General features: G+C 38.7%; 1 protein-coding gene across 1 annotated transcript in view; it reads left to right on the top strand.

Moving 5' to 3' along the window:
• Positions 1 to 17661, top strand: part of pds5 (cohesin associated factor B pds5) — a 463913-nt gene that overhangs the window by 416772 nt on the left and 29480 nt on the right. The window contains exon 20 of the mRNA XM_067150024.2: positions 9151 to 9441. Within this exon, the coding sequence (XP_067006125.2) occupies positions 9151 to 9441 (291 nt within the window). The remainder of the gene's footprint in view (positions 1 to 9150; positions 9442 to 17661) is intronic.

Raw genomic sequence — 17661 nt, forward strand, 5'->3', positions numbered from 1 at the left:
TGACTGTAATTTGGAATCTTTTTAGTTGATTTTCTAGCAACAAAATCTTAGCAGTAGCCAGTTTTTTTTTGTTAGGGATAGTCATTATATTACGTTCCTGTCTCTTTAGTTTGTGTTTAAGTGAATTTATTGTCTTTTTGGCTGTGTCTGAACCTGTTTAATTTCTTTTAGCTCTGTCAGAAAAAGCATAGAAACTTAATTCGCGGTGATGGTGGTGGTGGTGGTGGTGGTGTTTTTTGTTTTAAGAGGAAGTACAACGAGGTAATCATCCTCAATAATTCGCGGTGAGCCCTGTATGATTTGTTTCTTGAACTTTCCTCCGTCTTTGGAGGCTGTTATTTACGGATTGATTTTCGTTTGTTTAATTGTTTCATGAGATGTTGTGGCAAATGGGGGAATAGACCCTATATGAGGGACAGCGCCAGTTTTCAGTTTCCATCTATCTCTTGGAATTTCTACCTGTTCGCCTTATACTACAAATGATTCTGATTTAACTTTAAATTCATGAGAAAAATGTGAATCACAGACATAACACTTAGAATTTTTTTGTCTTTTCTGAGAATGGCCTTTTCCCATTTTCTAAATTCTGCTCCATTTTTAGGTGGTCTTTAAAGTCTTTAAGTGTTTGTTTATTTTTATGTTTTTACTTTTCGTACTTTTATAGCCAGACTTGTAGACTGGAATGAAGCAAGTAGGCATTTCTTTCCTCATCGGTATGTTTGTAAGTTAATAAGCTAAGCACTATGTTTACACTAAATTAATACCATCACCATATCACATGCTCTTCACTTTCACTTAACCATAGTGCACGAAACTTAGTTTTTGCCTTCTCAGAACAACACTACCGAACATAAATATATTACAACTACAGATACCAACCCTCAGATAGTAACAGTGCTGCCCCTAGCGGACGATGCATCACAGGTTCTATACTAGCCAACAAGGAACAACTTAAGTACTCACGCTTTCTCTTCCACTCATTATGATGGTAATATACGAAGAGATGAACATTATAGCTCTGAAACAGGTACACTATTGTATAAGAGCATGTTTGCTCCACTCACTTATGTAGCCTAGGAGTCTACACTCTAAAAGTAAATCCAGTCCAGCCTCTCAGAGGCATAAATTCTTACATTTCAAGGTTAACCTGACAATTCTCATACAATCACTTGGTCCTGGTCTGGGCTCATCGTCTGCTCAACAGTTTTGTAATTCACATGTTCCAAAAGGAACTTCACACCACATCTATAGTTTGATAAAACAGGGGCATGATTTCCCATACTACTGGCTGTAATATGAAAAAGAAAATGTTGATTATGATCGACCAAAAACAAAATGCAAGGAGGCGAAAAACCTGCGCTCCTTCTAGAAATCTCTTAAAACCGGAAGTGGGCTTATGGTCTGAAGTTACAGAGGCTAATCCTATTCTACAGAGGGATGACTAAACAAGAAATGTTAAATACCAAAGGTGTTCAGAGTTTAGAGGTTCAGAAAATTTTAGTCACCCTCCATGCCAAGTTGAATGGGAATCAACAGAGGGTAATTACTCTTTGTTTCCTTACATTACACATTTTCTAGTAGGGAATAAAGCAGAGTCCTTAGACTGGCCGAAAATTTTACATTTAAACCACCAGGTTTAGAAATTTACATAAAATAAGAGGTTTGAAACCTTCCCCTCAAGCTATTTGCTGGAGCTATCACATGTTAAGAAAATTCTGCCATTATCTTGAGTTGCTTTGCCTGCAGCCTCTGCCCCCTTAGTACACGCCGCACACAATAGACTGGGGCGATGAAGATGACGATACAGCCCTAAAGTATCCAGCTTTTATAGTATTTCGAGGGGAAGTGTCCAGAACTCTTTACAGATAGGCTGGATGCCTGTACACACCGCCAATTTTAATTGGCTAGAGAAAATATTTACAAATTTCTGATTGGTTTATATTTATTGAAGAAGGAAGCAACAGGAGAGTTGACTGCTTTGATACGTTAAAAATTACAATCCTAAGAACGAGGTTGAAAAACTTCCACAGTACCAATTTCTTTATGGATTAATTGTAGTTTACCCCACAAGATGGAGCAATTAAACCTATAGTAGAGACATCTAACAATTTTAAACCTAACTATTTAACACTGCATCAGTTCAAGTTAGATTACATAGATGGCATTATAGAAGGTGCGCAGTTTAACTGGCCAGAGAAGGTGTACCCCCCAGTACTGCTATTATTATTATTATTATTATTATTATTATTATGCGTGAATGATCCCTTTCGGAACACACGAAGCTTTATTTATGATTTCGTTTGCAGAGGATCCAGGATGCTTTCATCTGTTGACTAAAGATCCTTTTCCTTTCTTCCGTCCACTTGGTACCTGCTCTTTTTGATACTTCATTCTCTGGAGTAACTTCCCACTTGTCAATTTTCTTTCTATATATATTTCGATTCAAAATGTCTTCACAGAGAATTTGTGCATTCTTCATGTCTGCTTTTGTTTGTTGTATCCAAGGAAAATTCTTCAGTTTGTCAACTCTTTCAAGAACTTGGTGGGTTAGTCTAGTTTCTGAAAGCCTCTTAACATGTCCATAAAATTTTAGCCTTTTTTTCCTGAGGTCTGCCGCAATATTAGATAATTTTTCTGTGGATTTCCGGTTTGGAGGTGGTACCCTTCTCCCGTGTGTCTTGGTCCTAAAATTTTCCTCGTGATTTTTCGCTCTTCTTTTAGGATATTTTCCAGTTCGCCCTTTCTATGAAGCATTAGAGTTTTCCCTGCATATAAAGCCTCCGGTTTGATTACAGTATTGTAATGTTTAATCTTAACATGGAGAGACATACATTTTTTGTTGTAGATTTCTCTTGTTCTCCCATAAGCTCTTCTGAGTTTTTGGACACGGTTGTTTTGGGCTATTTTCTCTTGTCCGGTTGGTTCGAGGATTTCGCTCAGGTATTTGAAGTGAGGGACTCTGTTGATTTGTCCATATTTTGTATTGAGACTATGGATGTTTAGTTTTGCACAGAAAAATTCAGTTTTCTGGAAGGAGATATGAAGTCCGACCTTTCTGGCACATTCTTGGAGAATTTCAACTTGCTTTATTGCTGTGACTTCATCGCTGGACAAAAGGGCCAGGTCATCCGCGAAGGCTAAGCATGGAATTTCAAGCTTGTTTCTTTTGTGTCCCGATGTTTACTGGGTTCCAGCTATTTTGTGCTTTCAGTTCGTTTTCCCATTCCTTCATCACCTTATCTAGTACGAGGGTGAAGAGGAGGGGTGATAGTCCATCTCCTTGCCGGACACCAGTTTTTATCAGGAATTCGTCTGAGATTTCTCCCATGAATTTTACTCTTGACTTCGTGTCAGTGAGGGTCTGTTTGGTCAAGTTTAGCGTTTTGGAGTCTAGTCCCTGTTCTTTCAGGATGCTGAACAGAGATTGACGATCAACTGAATCATAAGCCTTCTTGAAATTTACGAAGGTACAGATGATTGGAAGGTTTCTGAGGGCCCTGAATTTTAGAGCGGTTTTGAGGTTGAAGATCTGTTCAGCGCATGATCTATGAGGGCGGAACCCAGCTTAATATTCACCAATTTTATGCTCTAGTTGTTCTTGTATTCTTTTCAACAGGCATGCAGAGAAAAGTTTGTAGCCGACTTCAAGGAGGGAGATTCCCCTATAGTTGTTCACATCAGTTTTGTCTCCTTTTTTGTGAAGTGGGTGAATCAAGGCACATTTCCAGTCTTCTGGGAGTTTTTCATTTTTCCAGATTTTCTGTATGATTTCTGTAAGTTCCTTGAGTGAATTTGGACCAAGATTCTTAAGGAATTCTGCAACAATCCCGTCTCCTCCTGAGGTTCTGTTGTTCTTTAGTCGTTTAATGTGGCTCTGAATTTCTTCCTGGTTTGGTGGAGGTGATTCTGGGTGAGTGAAACTGGATGCTTCTTCAAGAAATCTTTCAGTGGGTTTGGGGCAGTTTAGAAGTTCTGAGAAGTACCGTGCAAGTTCTTGGCAGTTTTCTTTATTAGTAAGCGCCAATTTTCCGTCTTGTTTCCTGAAACATAAGTTCTGTGGAATGTATCCTCGGATTTTTTCTGTGAATGTTCTGTAGAAATCCCTTGTGTTGTGGTTTCTAAACTTTTTTCTTCAATTGACTCCAGTTGTTCTTTCAAGTGCTTTCTTTTCTCTTGCCTGATGGTTTTGGATACTTGTTTTCTGGTCTCATAAAATTCTCGTTGAGTTTTCTGGGATTTTCTACTGTTGAATTTCTGAAACGCAGATTTTCTTATCTCTAGGGCTTGGTTGCATGTTGAGTTCCACCAGGGGTGTTTTGCATTCCTTTTTAAGGGTACCATTTCTCATGCCTTCTGTATGATTTTGGTGTGGAATTCTTCCCATGTTTTCGCTGGTTGATTTTCCCATGCTTCTTTTAGATCCGTAACAGGAATCCGTTTTATGTCAAATTTCTGTTGTTGGATTTTCTTGGGGTGGTATTTTCTTGGAGAAAATTTTACTTTAACTCTTGTGAGGTAGTGATCACAGTCTATGTTTGCTCCTCTTCTCACTTGTACATCATGTACCTCTTTCTGTAGCTGATACGAGATAGCTACATGATCAATCTGAAATTTGCCAATGGATTCAGTGGGGGACCTCCAGGTTTTTTTGTTTCTTGGGATGCTACCTGAGGGATGTGGACATGATTTTAAGGTTGCACTGTTGACATAGTTCAATGAGTCTTGAGCCGTTTTTGTTGGTAAATTTGTGCGCCGGGTAGAGTCCGAGAGTTTTCCTGTGTTCCTTTTCTCGGCCAATTTGTGCATTGAAATCGCCTAAGAGGATTTTGACGTCATCCTTTGGAATTTTTGACATCACTTTTTCAAGTTTGTTCCAAAATTTGTCCACATTTTGGGGATTCTTGTTATTGTCTATATTTGTAGGAGCATGTGCATTTATTAATGTATATTTTTTATTGGCACACTGAATCCTCATGGTCATTAGGCGATTGCTGATGGAATTAACTTCTTGGATCGAGTTCAGTATACTTTTATGTACTACGAAGCTCATGCCAAATAAAGGGGTCCTATTTAGAATCTTTTGGTCTGTTTTGCTTTTGAATATACAGTAATTTCCATAATCCAAGGTAGCATCATCAGTAAATCGAGTTTCCTGCAGGGCAAGGATAAGAATTTTTTTGCTGATCAAGTTCTGTGACTAAATTTAGTAGTTTTCCTGGTTGTATCAAAGTGTTGATATTGAATGTTCCAATGTACGTGGGGGTTTTGTGAGATAGTTTACCAGACAGCTCCGACTCTCTCCCATGTTTTCGTCGTTGTCCAGGCTCCCCAGAATCCAAAAGCCTGGTTGCCGTCTCAATGCGACGGGTGGATTGGATACCACCTGGGGTAATGTTGTTAGTACACTCACGAATCATGTTTGGCTTGTAATAGGAGATCCAGCAGTGCTGGGTGCTTAGAACCAGGGATTGTTAGTTCCTGGAGCTTGGTATTGCCGCCGCACCTACAAGGTGACAGACGCGGACCAGGAAGCCGGTGGATACCACTCAGATGCACCTGGATTTTAAACAGGCTTTTTATTACTATCCCAAAAAGCAAGGGTGCCTCATCCGCCAGTTCCGCCGTACCAATGATCTTCATCTCCGCCTTCACTGCCGTTGAGGTCTTCACTCGTAACCCTGAGCTGGGACCCTTACCAGATGATACACACCGGGTCAGTGTGCTCTGGGACTCGCATAGGCAGGGGCGCCACTCCTTGGGCAGGGCTGCCTCCGAAGAGGGTCCCTACCTGATACCTTATTATTATTATTATTATTATTATTATTATTATTATTATTATTATTATTATTATTATTATCTACATTCATGAATTCTCTTAATATAGGCGTACCCCTGTTGGTGGGGTCGGTAGAATAACACCCACCTATCCCCTCCCTGTCATAAGAGGCGACTAAAAGGGGCCCCAGGGACTCCGAACCTGGGACGATCAGTTGGCAACCATGGGGCCCTTAAGTGAGCCTTGATATTGCTTCCACTTACTTGTGCCAGACTCCTTACTTTCATCTATCCTATGCGACCTCCCTTGGTCAACTTTTGTCCTCTTCTGACCCTGGAGTATTATGTATAGGGGCTTACAGAATCTTTCATTTTCATGCCCTTTGTGGCCCTTGTCTTTCTTAGGCCAATACCTTCATTCTTCCAATTGTCAGACCCCTTCTATTTTTCCCCTCTGATTAGTGTTAATTAGAGGATGGTTGCTTAGTTGTACTTCCTCTTAAAACAATAATCATCACCACCATTCTTATCGTAGTCAGTACGGTAAAACTGAATAAGACATAAATGATCAGAAATTGTATTCTCTATAACTTTTGTTATGTAGTACTTTTCATTAGGACCAGTAACATAGGTAATTAATATTCTTTTTAGGTGCCTTCCCCTAAACTACCATTTTACTCAGTGCGAGTAAAATTATGTATGACCTAGACTGAAGTTACTTATTCCCTGACTTTACATACCGATTTTAATTACATTCTCTTCAGCTGTTTACTCACGATATGCGTATGTGCGTACATACAGACAGACAGAAATTATGGAAAATTTAAAAAATGCATTTCCTTGTTGCCGTGGACATGACTGATACAGAAATACCATTCTTTAAATTCTGAGCAATTTACAGGCAAAACTCTTATTTATTTGGATTTCAAGTTTACTTTCCTCTCTCATGTTTAAACTTCAGTGCATGCAACAGTACAGAATCAGTCACACTGTAGGTCACACACCTCTAAGACTACCTTCTGTTTGGAAAAAAGCAGTAATCGCATCTATGTACAGTATAAGCAAGGAAACAGGAAAGATTGCATCAATTGTGAAGGTATTTCATTGATCAGTATACCTGACAAGGTGTTCACTGGCATTTTGGAAGGGAGGGTGCAATCAGTAGATGAGAGTAACTTGGATGAAACCAGTGTAGTTTCAGACCATGGAGGGGCTGTCAGGATCAGATTTTCAGTACGCGCCAGGTAATTGAAAAGTCCTACAAGAGGAACAGACATATATGTTCATATTTCATAGATCTAGAGGAAGGAAATAACAGCGTACCAAGGGAAAAAGATACTTGCCGTACTGGGGGACTAAGGGGTTACAGTAGATTATTAAAGGCAATCAAAGGCACGTACATAGTGATACTTGATGGTAGAGTGAGTTCTTCATTCAAGGTACTTACAGGGGTTAAATAAGGCTGTAATCTTTCACCTGTCTTGTTTACATGGTTAGGTGGAAATATAGGAAGCAGATTGGTGTATGCAGATGACTTGGTCTTTATGGGCTATTGTGCTGAAAGCCTGCTAATATCTTGGGACTTGAAGATAGGTGCAATGAGGATGATAAAACAAGTGGATGTCAGGTTGGGAATACAAAGCTGGAAGGGGTAAATTACTTCAAATATTTAGGATGTGAATTCTTCCAGGATGGTAGTGAGATTGAATCAAGATACAGTAAAGCTAACGCAGTGAGCTCAACAGTATTCTATAAGAAAGAAGTTGGCTCCCATACGAAACTATATTTATATCGGTCTGTTTTCAGGCCAATTTTGCTTTACAGGAGTGAAAGATGGGTGGACTCAGGATATCTTATTCATAGTAAGTCGTGAATGTAGCGAGAATGATCGCTGGTACAAACCAGTGGAACAGTGGCAAGAGTGTACTCAGAATGAGGAGATAAAAGCTGAGTTGGTAATGAATTCAATTGATGAAGCTGTACACATAAACCGGGTGGTAGGGTCATGTGAGGCGAATGGGTGAAGACTGATTACCTAGGAGAATAATGGACTCAGTCGTGGAGGATAAGAGAAGTAGAGGGAGATCAAGGCAACGATGGTTAGACTCAGTCACTAATAATTTAAAAATAAGATATATCGAACTAAACAAGGCCACAGAGGTAGTTCTCCTAAATATTAGTTCCTAATTAGCATCGACCTCTAAGATCTTTTGATACCATATTTTTCCTTCATTCCCACCCAGATATACCTGCTCCCTTCACAAAGCTGCAGGTTGTTCTTATTGGGTCTTCTTGGATTTTTTCTCTCTTCACCTGGTAGTCCTAGAGTGCAGAGTCTGATTCTACCCAGCGCCTTACATTCGAAAAGTATGTGTTCAGCTGATTCCTCTACTTCATTGCATTTCCTACATATGTTGTCTCTTATTACTCCAATCCTATGTAGGTGTTTTTTCAGATGGCAGTGTCCTGTCAACAGTCCTACTACCTATCTTATATTTTCTCTGCTGAGTTTCAACAATTCTTTAGTATGCTTCTTGTTTGGTCCTTTTATCAGTTCCTTTGCAAGCCTGCATCCTGGAGTATTTTTCCAGTTTTCCATTTGTTTCTTTGTACCCATTTTCTTATGTAGTGTCGGGCTTGTCAATAGGAAATCCTGCATACAGGTTTTGGGCCTACAAAATGTGTTTCTGCCCTTTTCCTGATCAGTTTATCTGCCTTTTCATTTCCTTCTATAGCTTCATGCCCTGGTACCCATATTATTTTGACAATGTTGTACTTTGAAAGCTTCAGGAGAAGTGAGTGGCAATACCAGACAATTCTGGATATTATCCGGACTGCCTCTAGCGCCTTAATGGCCGCTTGGCTGTCCGTAAAAATGAAAATGTTCTTATTCCTATGGTTCATTTTCAGATTTTCTTCAAGACATGTTGTGATAGCTATCATTTCAGCTTGAAAGACTGTAGTGTGTCTGCCCAGGCTCATCTGTATTGATCTCTCAGGTCTTCCCCCATTGATACCTCCTCCTGTGCCATCCACAGTCTTTGAGCCATCAGTCCACCACACTGTATCTTCTTTTTCAGTATTCCATTTGTTGATATCCCAGTCTTCTTTTTTTATTATCTGGGTCTCAAACAGTTTTTCAAAGTTGTTGTCATTTGGACAGAGGTAGTTACAAATAGAGCATTCTGGCAGAGTTTAGTAACATCACAGAGGCCTGCAGACTGAACATTGAAAGGCATAACAATGTCTAATGAAGATGTATGTATGAATTATTAAAATATTTGTCAGATTTCTTTTGTACTCTGCTTATGCTATCACCATGTTATAGTTGATTGAGAAATAATTGTTTTTCTTATGTATTCTTTTCACTTTCAGAAACTGTGGGCTGTGTGTGATCTTGCGATGGGGTTGATCTTATCCAAAACCGTTAATTTTGATCTGAAAGAGTTTCCTTCAGATGTTCGTATTCCGGCTATGTATTTTCATAGTCATGATGATCCGATGTTTGTCAACACCAAAATGTATATACCTGCGGAACTTCAGTATCAACCTCCAAAGAAAACGGGGCTCTCAATCTCCATGAGTTCAGAGAAGAATGCGAGGAAAGCAAGAGGTCGTGTTGTTAAGCAGCAGGTGGCAGTCGGCATCAATGAAACTGATGTTAAGGTATCTATTTTTACTTGTTGATACTATGAAATAATTACAGGGTAAAATAAGCAATCTGGTGTTTGAATATTTTATAATATTTTGGGTATCTTTATTATTTTTGGAGTTCATTTAGTATGGACTAGAGCAGGTAATATAGTTACTAAAGCAGTCAATAGCTCATTGTAAATTTACTTGCAATGTCTGCATGATTCATTAGCTGCTGAGCTGCAGAGATCATTCATTGGAAAGTGGTATGTTTTTAGGAATGTTTCTGACCACTGATCATAGAACATCACCCTGCAATCCACTGGACATAAATTACTGAGTTTACTAGTAGCATTACACATAACCATTTTTTAATCTTCCAGAGTGAGATTTTATCATGTTTTCACTTCATTGAGATGCAACTGGATTGAGACATCTTGTTCACTGATAGTGAAATATCTAATAAAAACATTTGAAGATTCTGGGATCTGGAAGCAATTGGCGTTCATGAAACGCAACACAGAACCTTACACAATAATGAGGCTGCTGTCGTTCATGAATGTCGCAAAACCCACCAGGTGCAAGAGGGAAGAAGGATTGTATTGCTATCAAGAAAAAAGACATAGAATTATCAGATAACTGGATAGCAGGAGAGAGTAGATTTCAAACCCTTGAGAGACGCATGTATCAGGTTGCGGACTTCAAAACATGCATATATTAGACTAAATAATGAAACAGCAAGTGGAAATAGCCCCAACAGATATGATTCCAGGAAACTTCTTTTATCTACCACATCATGCTGTGAAGAAAAAGAAGAGAGATGGCTTAAAACAGAATCGTGTTTGATGCCTCTTTTCATGAGCAAGACCAATCAGTGTTAAATGATGCTCTACCTCTTATCTCTCCAGAGGATCAAATCTGCCACCCAAAATTTTAGCAACATTGCTCCTTTTCTGATTGAATCAGTGCCATTATCTGCGATGGCAGTCAAGCATTTTTTACAGCTGACTCTAGATAAAAACTGTAGGGATTTCTGTCGTACAGAGTCAAAATGAGCTCTAATGGAATATCACTTTGCATGATTACCATTTGGACTTACCTGTAGCCCATTCCTTCTGTCAGGTACTCTGCATAAACTGGCTGAGCTATACTGCTACAGCACTACTGGATGTTGGTATCTTCATGGACGACTTTGCTGACAACATAGATAACAATAACCTGGCCATTGTCATGTATTATGAGCTCACAGACCTTCAACACGCACAACTTCCTTTGTCAAAATGGTTTACCATTTCAAAACTATTGAGAGACGTCGGAAACGAAATCTTGATGTTAAATGAAATGCAGAATTGGATTACCTCTTTGTAACCCCAGACGATGTGACCTGTGAACTACTAGACAAACCAGCAACTAAATGACAAATTCTGCAAATTACTGCCAGTATTTACAACCCACTAGGTCTGTTTTCACCTGCTCTAATCACAGGCAATATCCTCTTCCAAGATACTTGGTGTATGGGATTGCAGTGGGATGAAATTCTATCAGTTGATCTTGGTCAGTGATGGCAAGCCTGCCATATTTGTCCTCCATCTGAATTCCAATTTGGATAGGTACATCATTGAACAACTATTTATCTGTACACGTGTTCTGTGACTGCTCCAAAACAGCATATGGTGCTGTACTGTATTAATTCACACTAACACTGTTATAATTTTGGTTTGCAGTTAAAACAGGTTGTCACGTATGAAGAAAGTAATACTTCCCAGGCTTGAATTACTTGCAGCCTTGATTGGATTACAACCTGCCGGGCGTAGTGGCTCAGATGGTTGAGGCGCTGGCCTTCTGACTCTAACTTGGCAAATTCGATACCGGATCAGCCCGGTGGTATTTGGAGGTGTCCAAATATGTCAGCCTCATGTCGGTAGATTTACTGGCACATAAAAGAACCCCTGTGGAACTAAATTCCGTTACCTCGGCGTCTCCGAAAACCATAAAGGTAGTTAGTGGGACGTAAAGCAAATAACATTAATTAATGATTACACTTCACTAATTTTCCAAAGAGACTTGAATTGAATCTGCTTGCGCTACATTATTGAGCGACTCGAGTGACTCAACAGTAACATTAGCATGGATTCACAACAGTCCAAACCACTGGACGATATTTGTTTTTAACCATGTGACTGAGATTGACACTTACCATGTCACAGAGATTTAGTACCAGGTGCATGCTTAAGTCTTTTCTGGTTTCACTAAGAGATGGTGCCAGTGAGGTACTGGTCCTTCTCCCCAGTTATATCCCCTCAGACCAATGTCTCGTGTCGCAGGACACTGCCCTTGAGGCGGTAGAGGTGGGATCCCGTGCTGAGTCGGACGGAAAAACCAACCCTGGAGGGTAAGCGGATTAAGAAAGAATATTTCTTGCAGGTTATAAATTTAATTTTTTGTCCGTATTGAAGATCTACCTGTGATACAAATTCTTATAATTTTATTAAATACCACCTATTCAGTACATAATACTGTTTATAATTTCCATTTATTTCGGAAAGACCTCCTGTATTTACAGGCTGCCGCTAAGAACAAGGTAAAACATATCATATTTTCTGTACATATCTATTAGTTAAAGAAAGTTCAAAATTAGCTGTAGAGGTGGTGTCTCAGGATCTTGATGGAGCCTCGGAGGATGAGGGTCGCGATTTCGGGGATGAGCTTCATTGGGAGTTGAATAGGTGGTATTTAATAAAAGTCAATTCATAATATGTATATAATACAATGCATAATACAATTATGTATTGAATAAGTGGTATTTAATAAAATTATAAGAAATTGTTTCACAAGAATATTTGTTGCCGTTCAAAAGTTAAAAATAAGAACTTTGGGTAAAAGATTCACCTATTAATTTTTCTTTGATGGGGAAAATACAAGTATGTTCATCTTCCTACTTGACAGTTTTTATGTTCGTACCGAATGTTTGAACCTGTATGAGTATTCTTACCTAGAATGAAATATGAGAACGAGAAAAAAAGAGGTAAAACTATGCACTCAACGGGACTTGAACCAGCAATGTCCCCTTATGATAAGACTCTGGCACTACGCAGGGAGCCACGTGATCACTGCCACTTCGCTAACGTTTAGTTGATATAAGACACTTAAAAGTTGTTAATGCCGATTTTCTGGAAAATGCCTGAATATCTGGCCCTGATGCCTTTGGGACATTTATATTGGAGAAGTCACCTTACGTAGGCCTGCTACAAGTTTGAAAAATGTATTATTATTTTGATGTGTTATTTATTATTTCCCATCTAATATTTGTATTCGGGCTATGATTTTACAGTAATGCATTGAAAGGGTGTAGTGACGTAAGATGGCGGCGGCTGCAATCTTCCGGCTTCAGCACTATCAGCTCATTGTCAGTCTATTTGCTATATGTCTGTGTACCCTGTCAAGTAAAAGGAGAGACTGTCCCAGCATCGACAGTCCTGCCATCTACCTCTCCAGAGTATTTCAGGCCCAAGAAATGGCTTCGAAGGATTCATGGTAGAAAGTATCTTTATTGCTTATCGAACATCCCAATTCTTGGCCCCATGATGTCACTGTCCCAGACACTGCCCTGTCCAAGGAAAAGAAGACATCTACTGCCCTTCTAGTCACGGCACCAGAACCATCGCTCATTGCTTCATGCTACAGCTCGTATTGGAAACTGCTACAAGTTACCACATAGATACTTTGGTTTGCTTATTACGTGAAGGAGAAACTGAACTGTAAAATACATTAAAAAACTCCAGAATATACTGGGTACATCAGATTCGTGAGGACTGCTTAATTACAGAACTGGTGTCCGTGAAGAAAAACAAAATTGCCAAAATCATCCATCATTTTTAGATTCCGTCCATTTCTGTAAAATGCTTATTTTTATTATTTGCGTTGGTGGCCATCTGACAAGTGGTGAGAAACATCGGTGCTTTTTGTTACCACAAAGGCGCACACACGTAATGCTGTCCGTTGTGTACACTATTTTATTTACAACCATATTCTACACACACTAATAAACTGCCATCTTGAACACTTGACTACTATACTTGTGAAAAAAACACTGTTATGAAGAAGAAGAAGAAGAAGAAGAAGAAGAAGACTGCTACAGTAGCATGTCAACGTACTATCAATCACAATATGAATTCACATACTTGATTAACGACTTGCACTCACAGCTCTGGTTAAGCAACAACTCTACTCAATCCTCAAGACTGCATCTTTATATACATTGCCTGGTCAGGCTTCTAGAAGAATATGACACATGTTTTCTCTTAAATTTGAGAGTCTTCAATAACCTATTTACAATGTAAGGAATTTTCTACACAATTCCAGCCACACATTGCGTTGTTCTGGACTTATTACAGTGTGTTGCACAACATTGCATTGGATTATACATCATATATACAGGTAAGAATAAATTATATACTATTACTTATGTGTTCTTACATTAAATAAACTCATATTAATATACATATAGCAGATGTTTCATGACATAACCTCACAAATAATACGATCATGATTTATACCAAATAAAGTCTAAATGTAACTACATAAATAATAATAATAATACTCGTCGAGCTCGATATTTCCATTATTTACCCATGGGTTAGAGAATATTGTTTACAAGTTATACTAGTCCATTACACTTGCATCAATTTTCAAAGGATCACACTTATTCACACGCCTTCTCATTCGGCAGACTCGCATCAGGTTATGCGGTCCCTTCCTTGTGTGATTCACTACGTGCATCTGTGTTTTCTCTTTCCGGTGTGGAGTAAAACCTTCCACTGCCCTCAGCGCTTATGAGTTTTCTTCCGTGAGTGGTTCACTAAGGTTTTATCTTTAGGTGGGCGATCTGTTCATTTCTTCTCCGAGTGATTCACTAATGTTTTCTCTTCAGGTGGACGATCTGTTTCTTGTCTTACTTAACCTCACTAATTTCACCTCGACTGCCTCCAGGTCTTGATCTTGTATTTAACTTTATACACTGTTATTTACTGGTAATTAATTCTTTATATTTGCAATATGCTTCTTTCGTGTTGCCTTAGACTTTGCCTTACCTCGTTTAAGATTTTTTGACCATCTATAGTTCTCGTTAATTACTGAGCGACAACACGCTTTTAACTACATGTCCCAAATCCTTATTACAATTGGCGATGGAAGGGATGGTAAAAGGGAAGCGAGGAAGAAGAATGTGGAGATATCAGCTATTAGACAATATTAGAAAAAGTACGGACGGATATGCAGAGGTAAAGAAAAGGATAATAGATAGAGAGATATGGAGGTCACAGCCATGATTGGACCTGCCAAAAGATAGACCAACCTATGATTACGTGACCGACATCGACTTTGCAGACCCACTCTACATCAAGTCAGGGGGAGCACAGTGAGGAAAGCTTACATCGTTCCGTTCACGTGTGCAACTGTGTGCGCTATATATCAGGAATCAACGGTCCTCTGGCGCATCACAACATGACATGGGGAAGGTCATAGCTCCATGGGCAGCTTGGTGGGGAGGATGGGGGGAAAGGATGATCGGCTCCACCAAACGCTGCCGTAGAAAGGTTCTGAAGTGCTCACAGATCGATGAAGAGGGCGTTAATACTGTTCTAATCAGCCTTGAATCCACCCTGTATTCACGTCCATTGTGCAAAACTGAAGCAACCTTGAAGTTTGACACCTTCTCATTTTCTGAATGGAGAAAGTCTCGCAAACTTTCCAACCGAACCAGAGGGGAAGAAAGACCTTAAAAGAAAATTCATGAGAAAATTACATCAGACTTCACATAATTTAAAACCAATAGGACATTTTATGAAAACGAGGCTTTTATCCTTTAATAAATAAGTAGATACTACAAGAAAATCATATTAACACGAAGTTAATATTGAAATCACTTGTGGTATTAAACAAAGAAGAAAGTAATTTAATAATTGGAAAATGTTCTTAGCTTATTTTAACTCGTACATGTTATTACTAACGAAAATGTGCACAGTGTGCAAAATACAAACACTATATTTCATTACTCTAGTCCTAGTTCTGTTATTGATATTTGTCTTTTGCTCCAGATATTTGCATGATGTCTTTCACAGTGTTCATTGCACAATTCATACACACAATTTTCATTTGGGTAATGAAATATCTTATTTTGGCAGAACTTGTGATTAAGACCATGTTTTGCATATTGCGTTCTTATGTGTCGAAGCTCATAATTTGCTTGTTTCCAATCATCCATCATTATGGCGTCTGTTGAATAAAATTCTTTCCAGATATAGCTGCATTTTTCTATGAGAATTTGGAATGTGTTCTCGTAGGCCTTAGTGTTTGGCAGGTGTGTCTGCATTCTGATGTTGTCTGTAAAGGAAGTTTCTTTTAGTAAAACATAGGTCAGTCTTGATGGTGCTGTCTTCCCGAAACCCAGGATTCGTTTCATATAACAAGCTTTAACTTTCTCTAGCATTATGAGGTCGTTAATTTTAAGTTTATCCCAGATTAAATGGGTCCCATAAGTTGCTATTGCTGCTATAGCCGTTTTAAATGGGATCATTGCTCTTCTTGTTGAAAGTTTTTGTGGTTGTTGAATGTTGTACATTTATTGCTAATGTTGTTCTTTCTTTGATATGATTGTTAAAAGATGCCAATGTTGTTTGAGGACTCACCTTGCACAATGTAGAGCGAGCTTGCTGGTTGAGTGCAACTACCAGAGTGAGAACGGCATGAAGCAGAAGGGAAGTGACAGGGGCGGAGGGGAGGAGATAGATGAGGGGAGGGACGTAGAGAGACTTGATTGGGGAAAGGCGGGGAATGGGAGGTGGCTAAGGTGAGGTGGTCGGGAAGGAAGATGGCAGTGTTTGTGTCGGCGGGGGACCCTTAATTGACTTGAAAAAAGAATGTTGGTCTACTGACTTGCTTTTTCTGAAATAAGTGATGAAAAGGTCAAACAAAATATCAGGTTTCTCGGTTATTTCATTGTGATTGTAATTAGCGTTGAAGTATTGGTCCAAATGGATGTAAAAATTCTCAATTATGTTAAGAATAGGGCCTTTATTAGCTATTTGGAGGATATCCATGTCTGAATCGATGTTCGTAAATTTATGATTATAGTCGACCATATGTTGGCCGATAGCAGGAAATTTGTTGTATTTGACTGCATTAAAGTGTTCCAAGTATCTTATATTAAAGCTTCTACCGGTCTGCCCTATATAAGAAATATTAGAACAGGAGTTGCATGTAAGCCTGTATACGCCTGATTTTGTGTACTTATTAACCTTGTTAATGTGTGACGTATTATGTAGAATGTGTGAACTGTTGTTGTTAGTTTTAAAAGCTATTTTAACGCCTTTTTTCTTTAAGATATTAGTCATCTTGTGAATTTCGTTGGTGTAGGTGAAAGTAGAGAAAGATTCGTGTTTAGATACTTCTTTTTTAAGTGTGGTTTTGGGACGGAATTTATGTTTGTTGATAATACCTTCAATGAAGTGGTTGCTGAAGCCATTAAATCTTGCTATGCTGCGTATAGTATTCAATTCAATATGAAAGTCTTTTTTAGTCATGGGTACATTGAATGCTCTGTAAACAAGGCTGTTATATGTTGCTTTCTTGTGATGGTGATGGGGTGAGATGAATCTTGTCGAATTGTTACAGCTGATTGGGTAGGTTTTCTATAAATTTTATAGGTTAAAGATCCCGGGTGTCTAGTGATGGTAAGGTCTAGAAAGTTAATCTTTTGATCTGTTTCTGATTCCAAGGTAAATTTAATATGAGAGTCAATACTGTTTAATGCTAGAAGTGTGGTGTGGGTATCATTTAAGCTCTCGTTAATAATTACCAAGACATCATCGACATACCTGGCCCAAAAAAAGGATGTTATCAAAATTGTTGTTGATTTTAGTGTTTTCAAGTAAGTCCAGGTAAATTTCTGCGAGAATGCCTGAGGCTGGTGAGCCCATTGCCATACCGTTCTGTTGGTAGATGGTATTATTAAACGTGAAAAAGTTATTGTTTACTACCAATTTTAGCAACTTTGTAAAGTCTTGAATTTCTAATTTACTCAAACGACTATTTTTATTTAGGTTATCTTCAACGATGGGAATTAATTTGGAAATTTGAATGCTAGGGTACATATTTACGATATCAAAGGAATGAAGTGAGTGGTCAGGTTGCATGCTGAAATTGTTTAGTTTATCTATTAATTCATGTGTGTTTTATTTATGGTTATAAACTTCA

The sequence above is a fragment of the Anabrus simplex genome, chromosome 6 (assembly GCF_040414725.1).
Source record: "Anabrus simplex isolate iqAnaSimp1 chromosome 6, ASM4041472v1, whole genome shotgun sequence".
Lineage (NCBI taxonomy): Eukaryota > Metazoa > Arthropoda > Insecta > Orthoptera > Tettigoniidae > Anabrus > Anabrus simplex.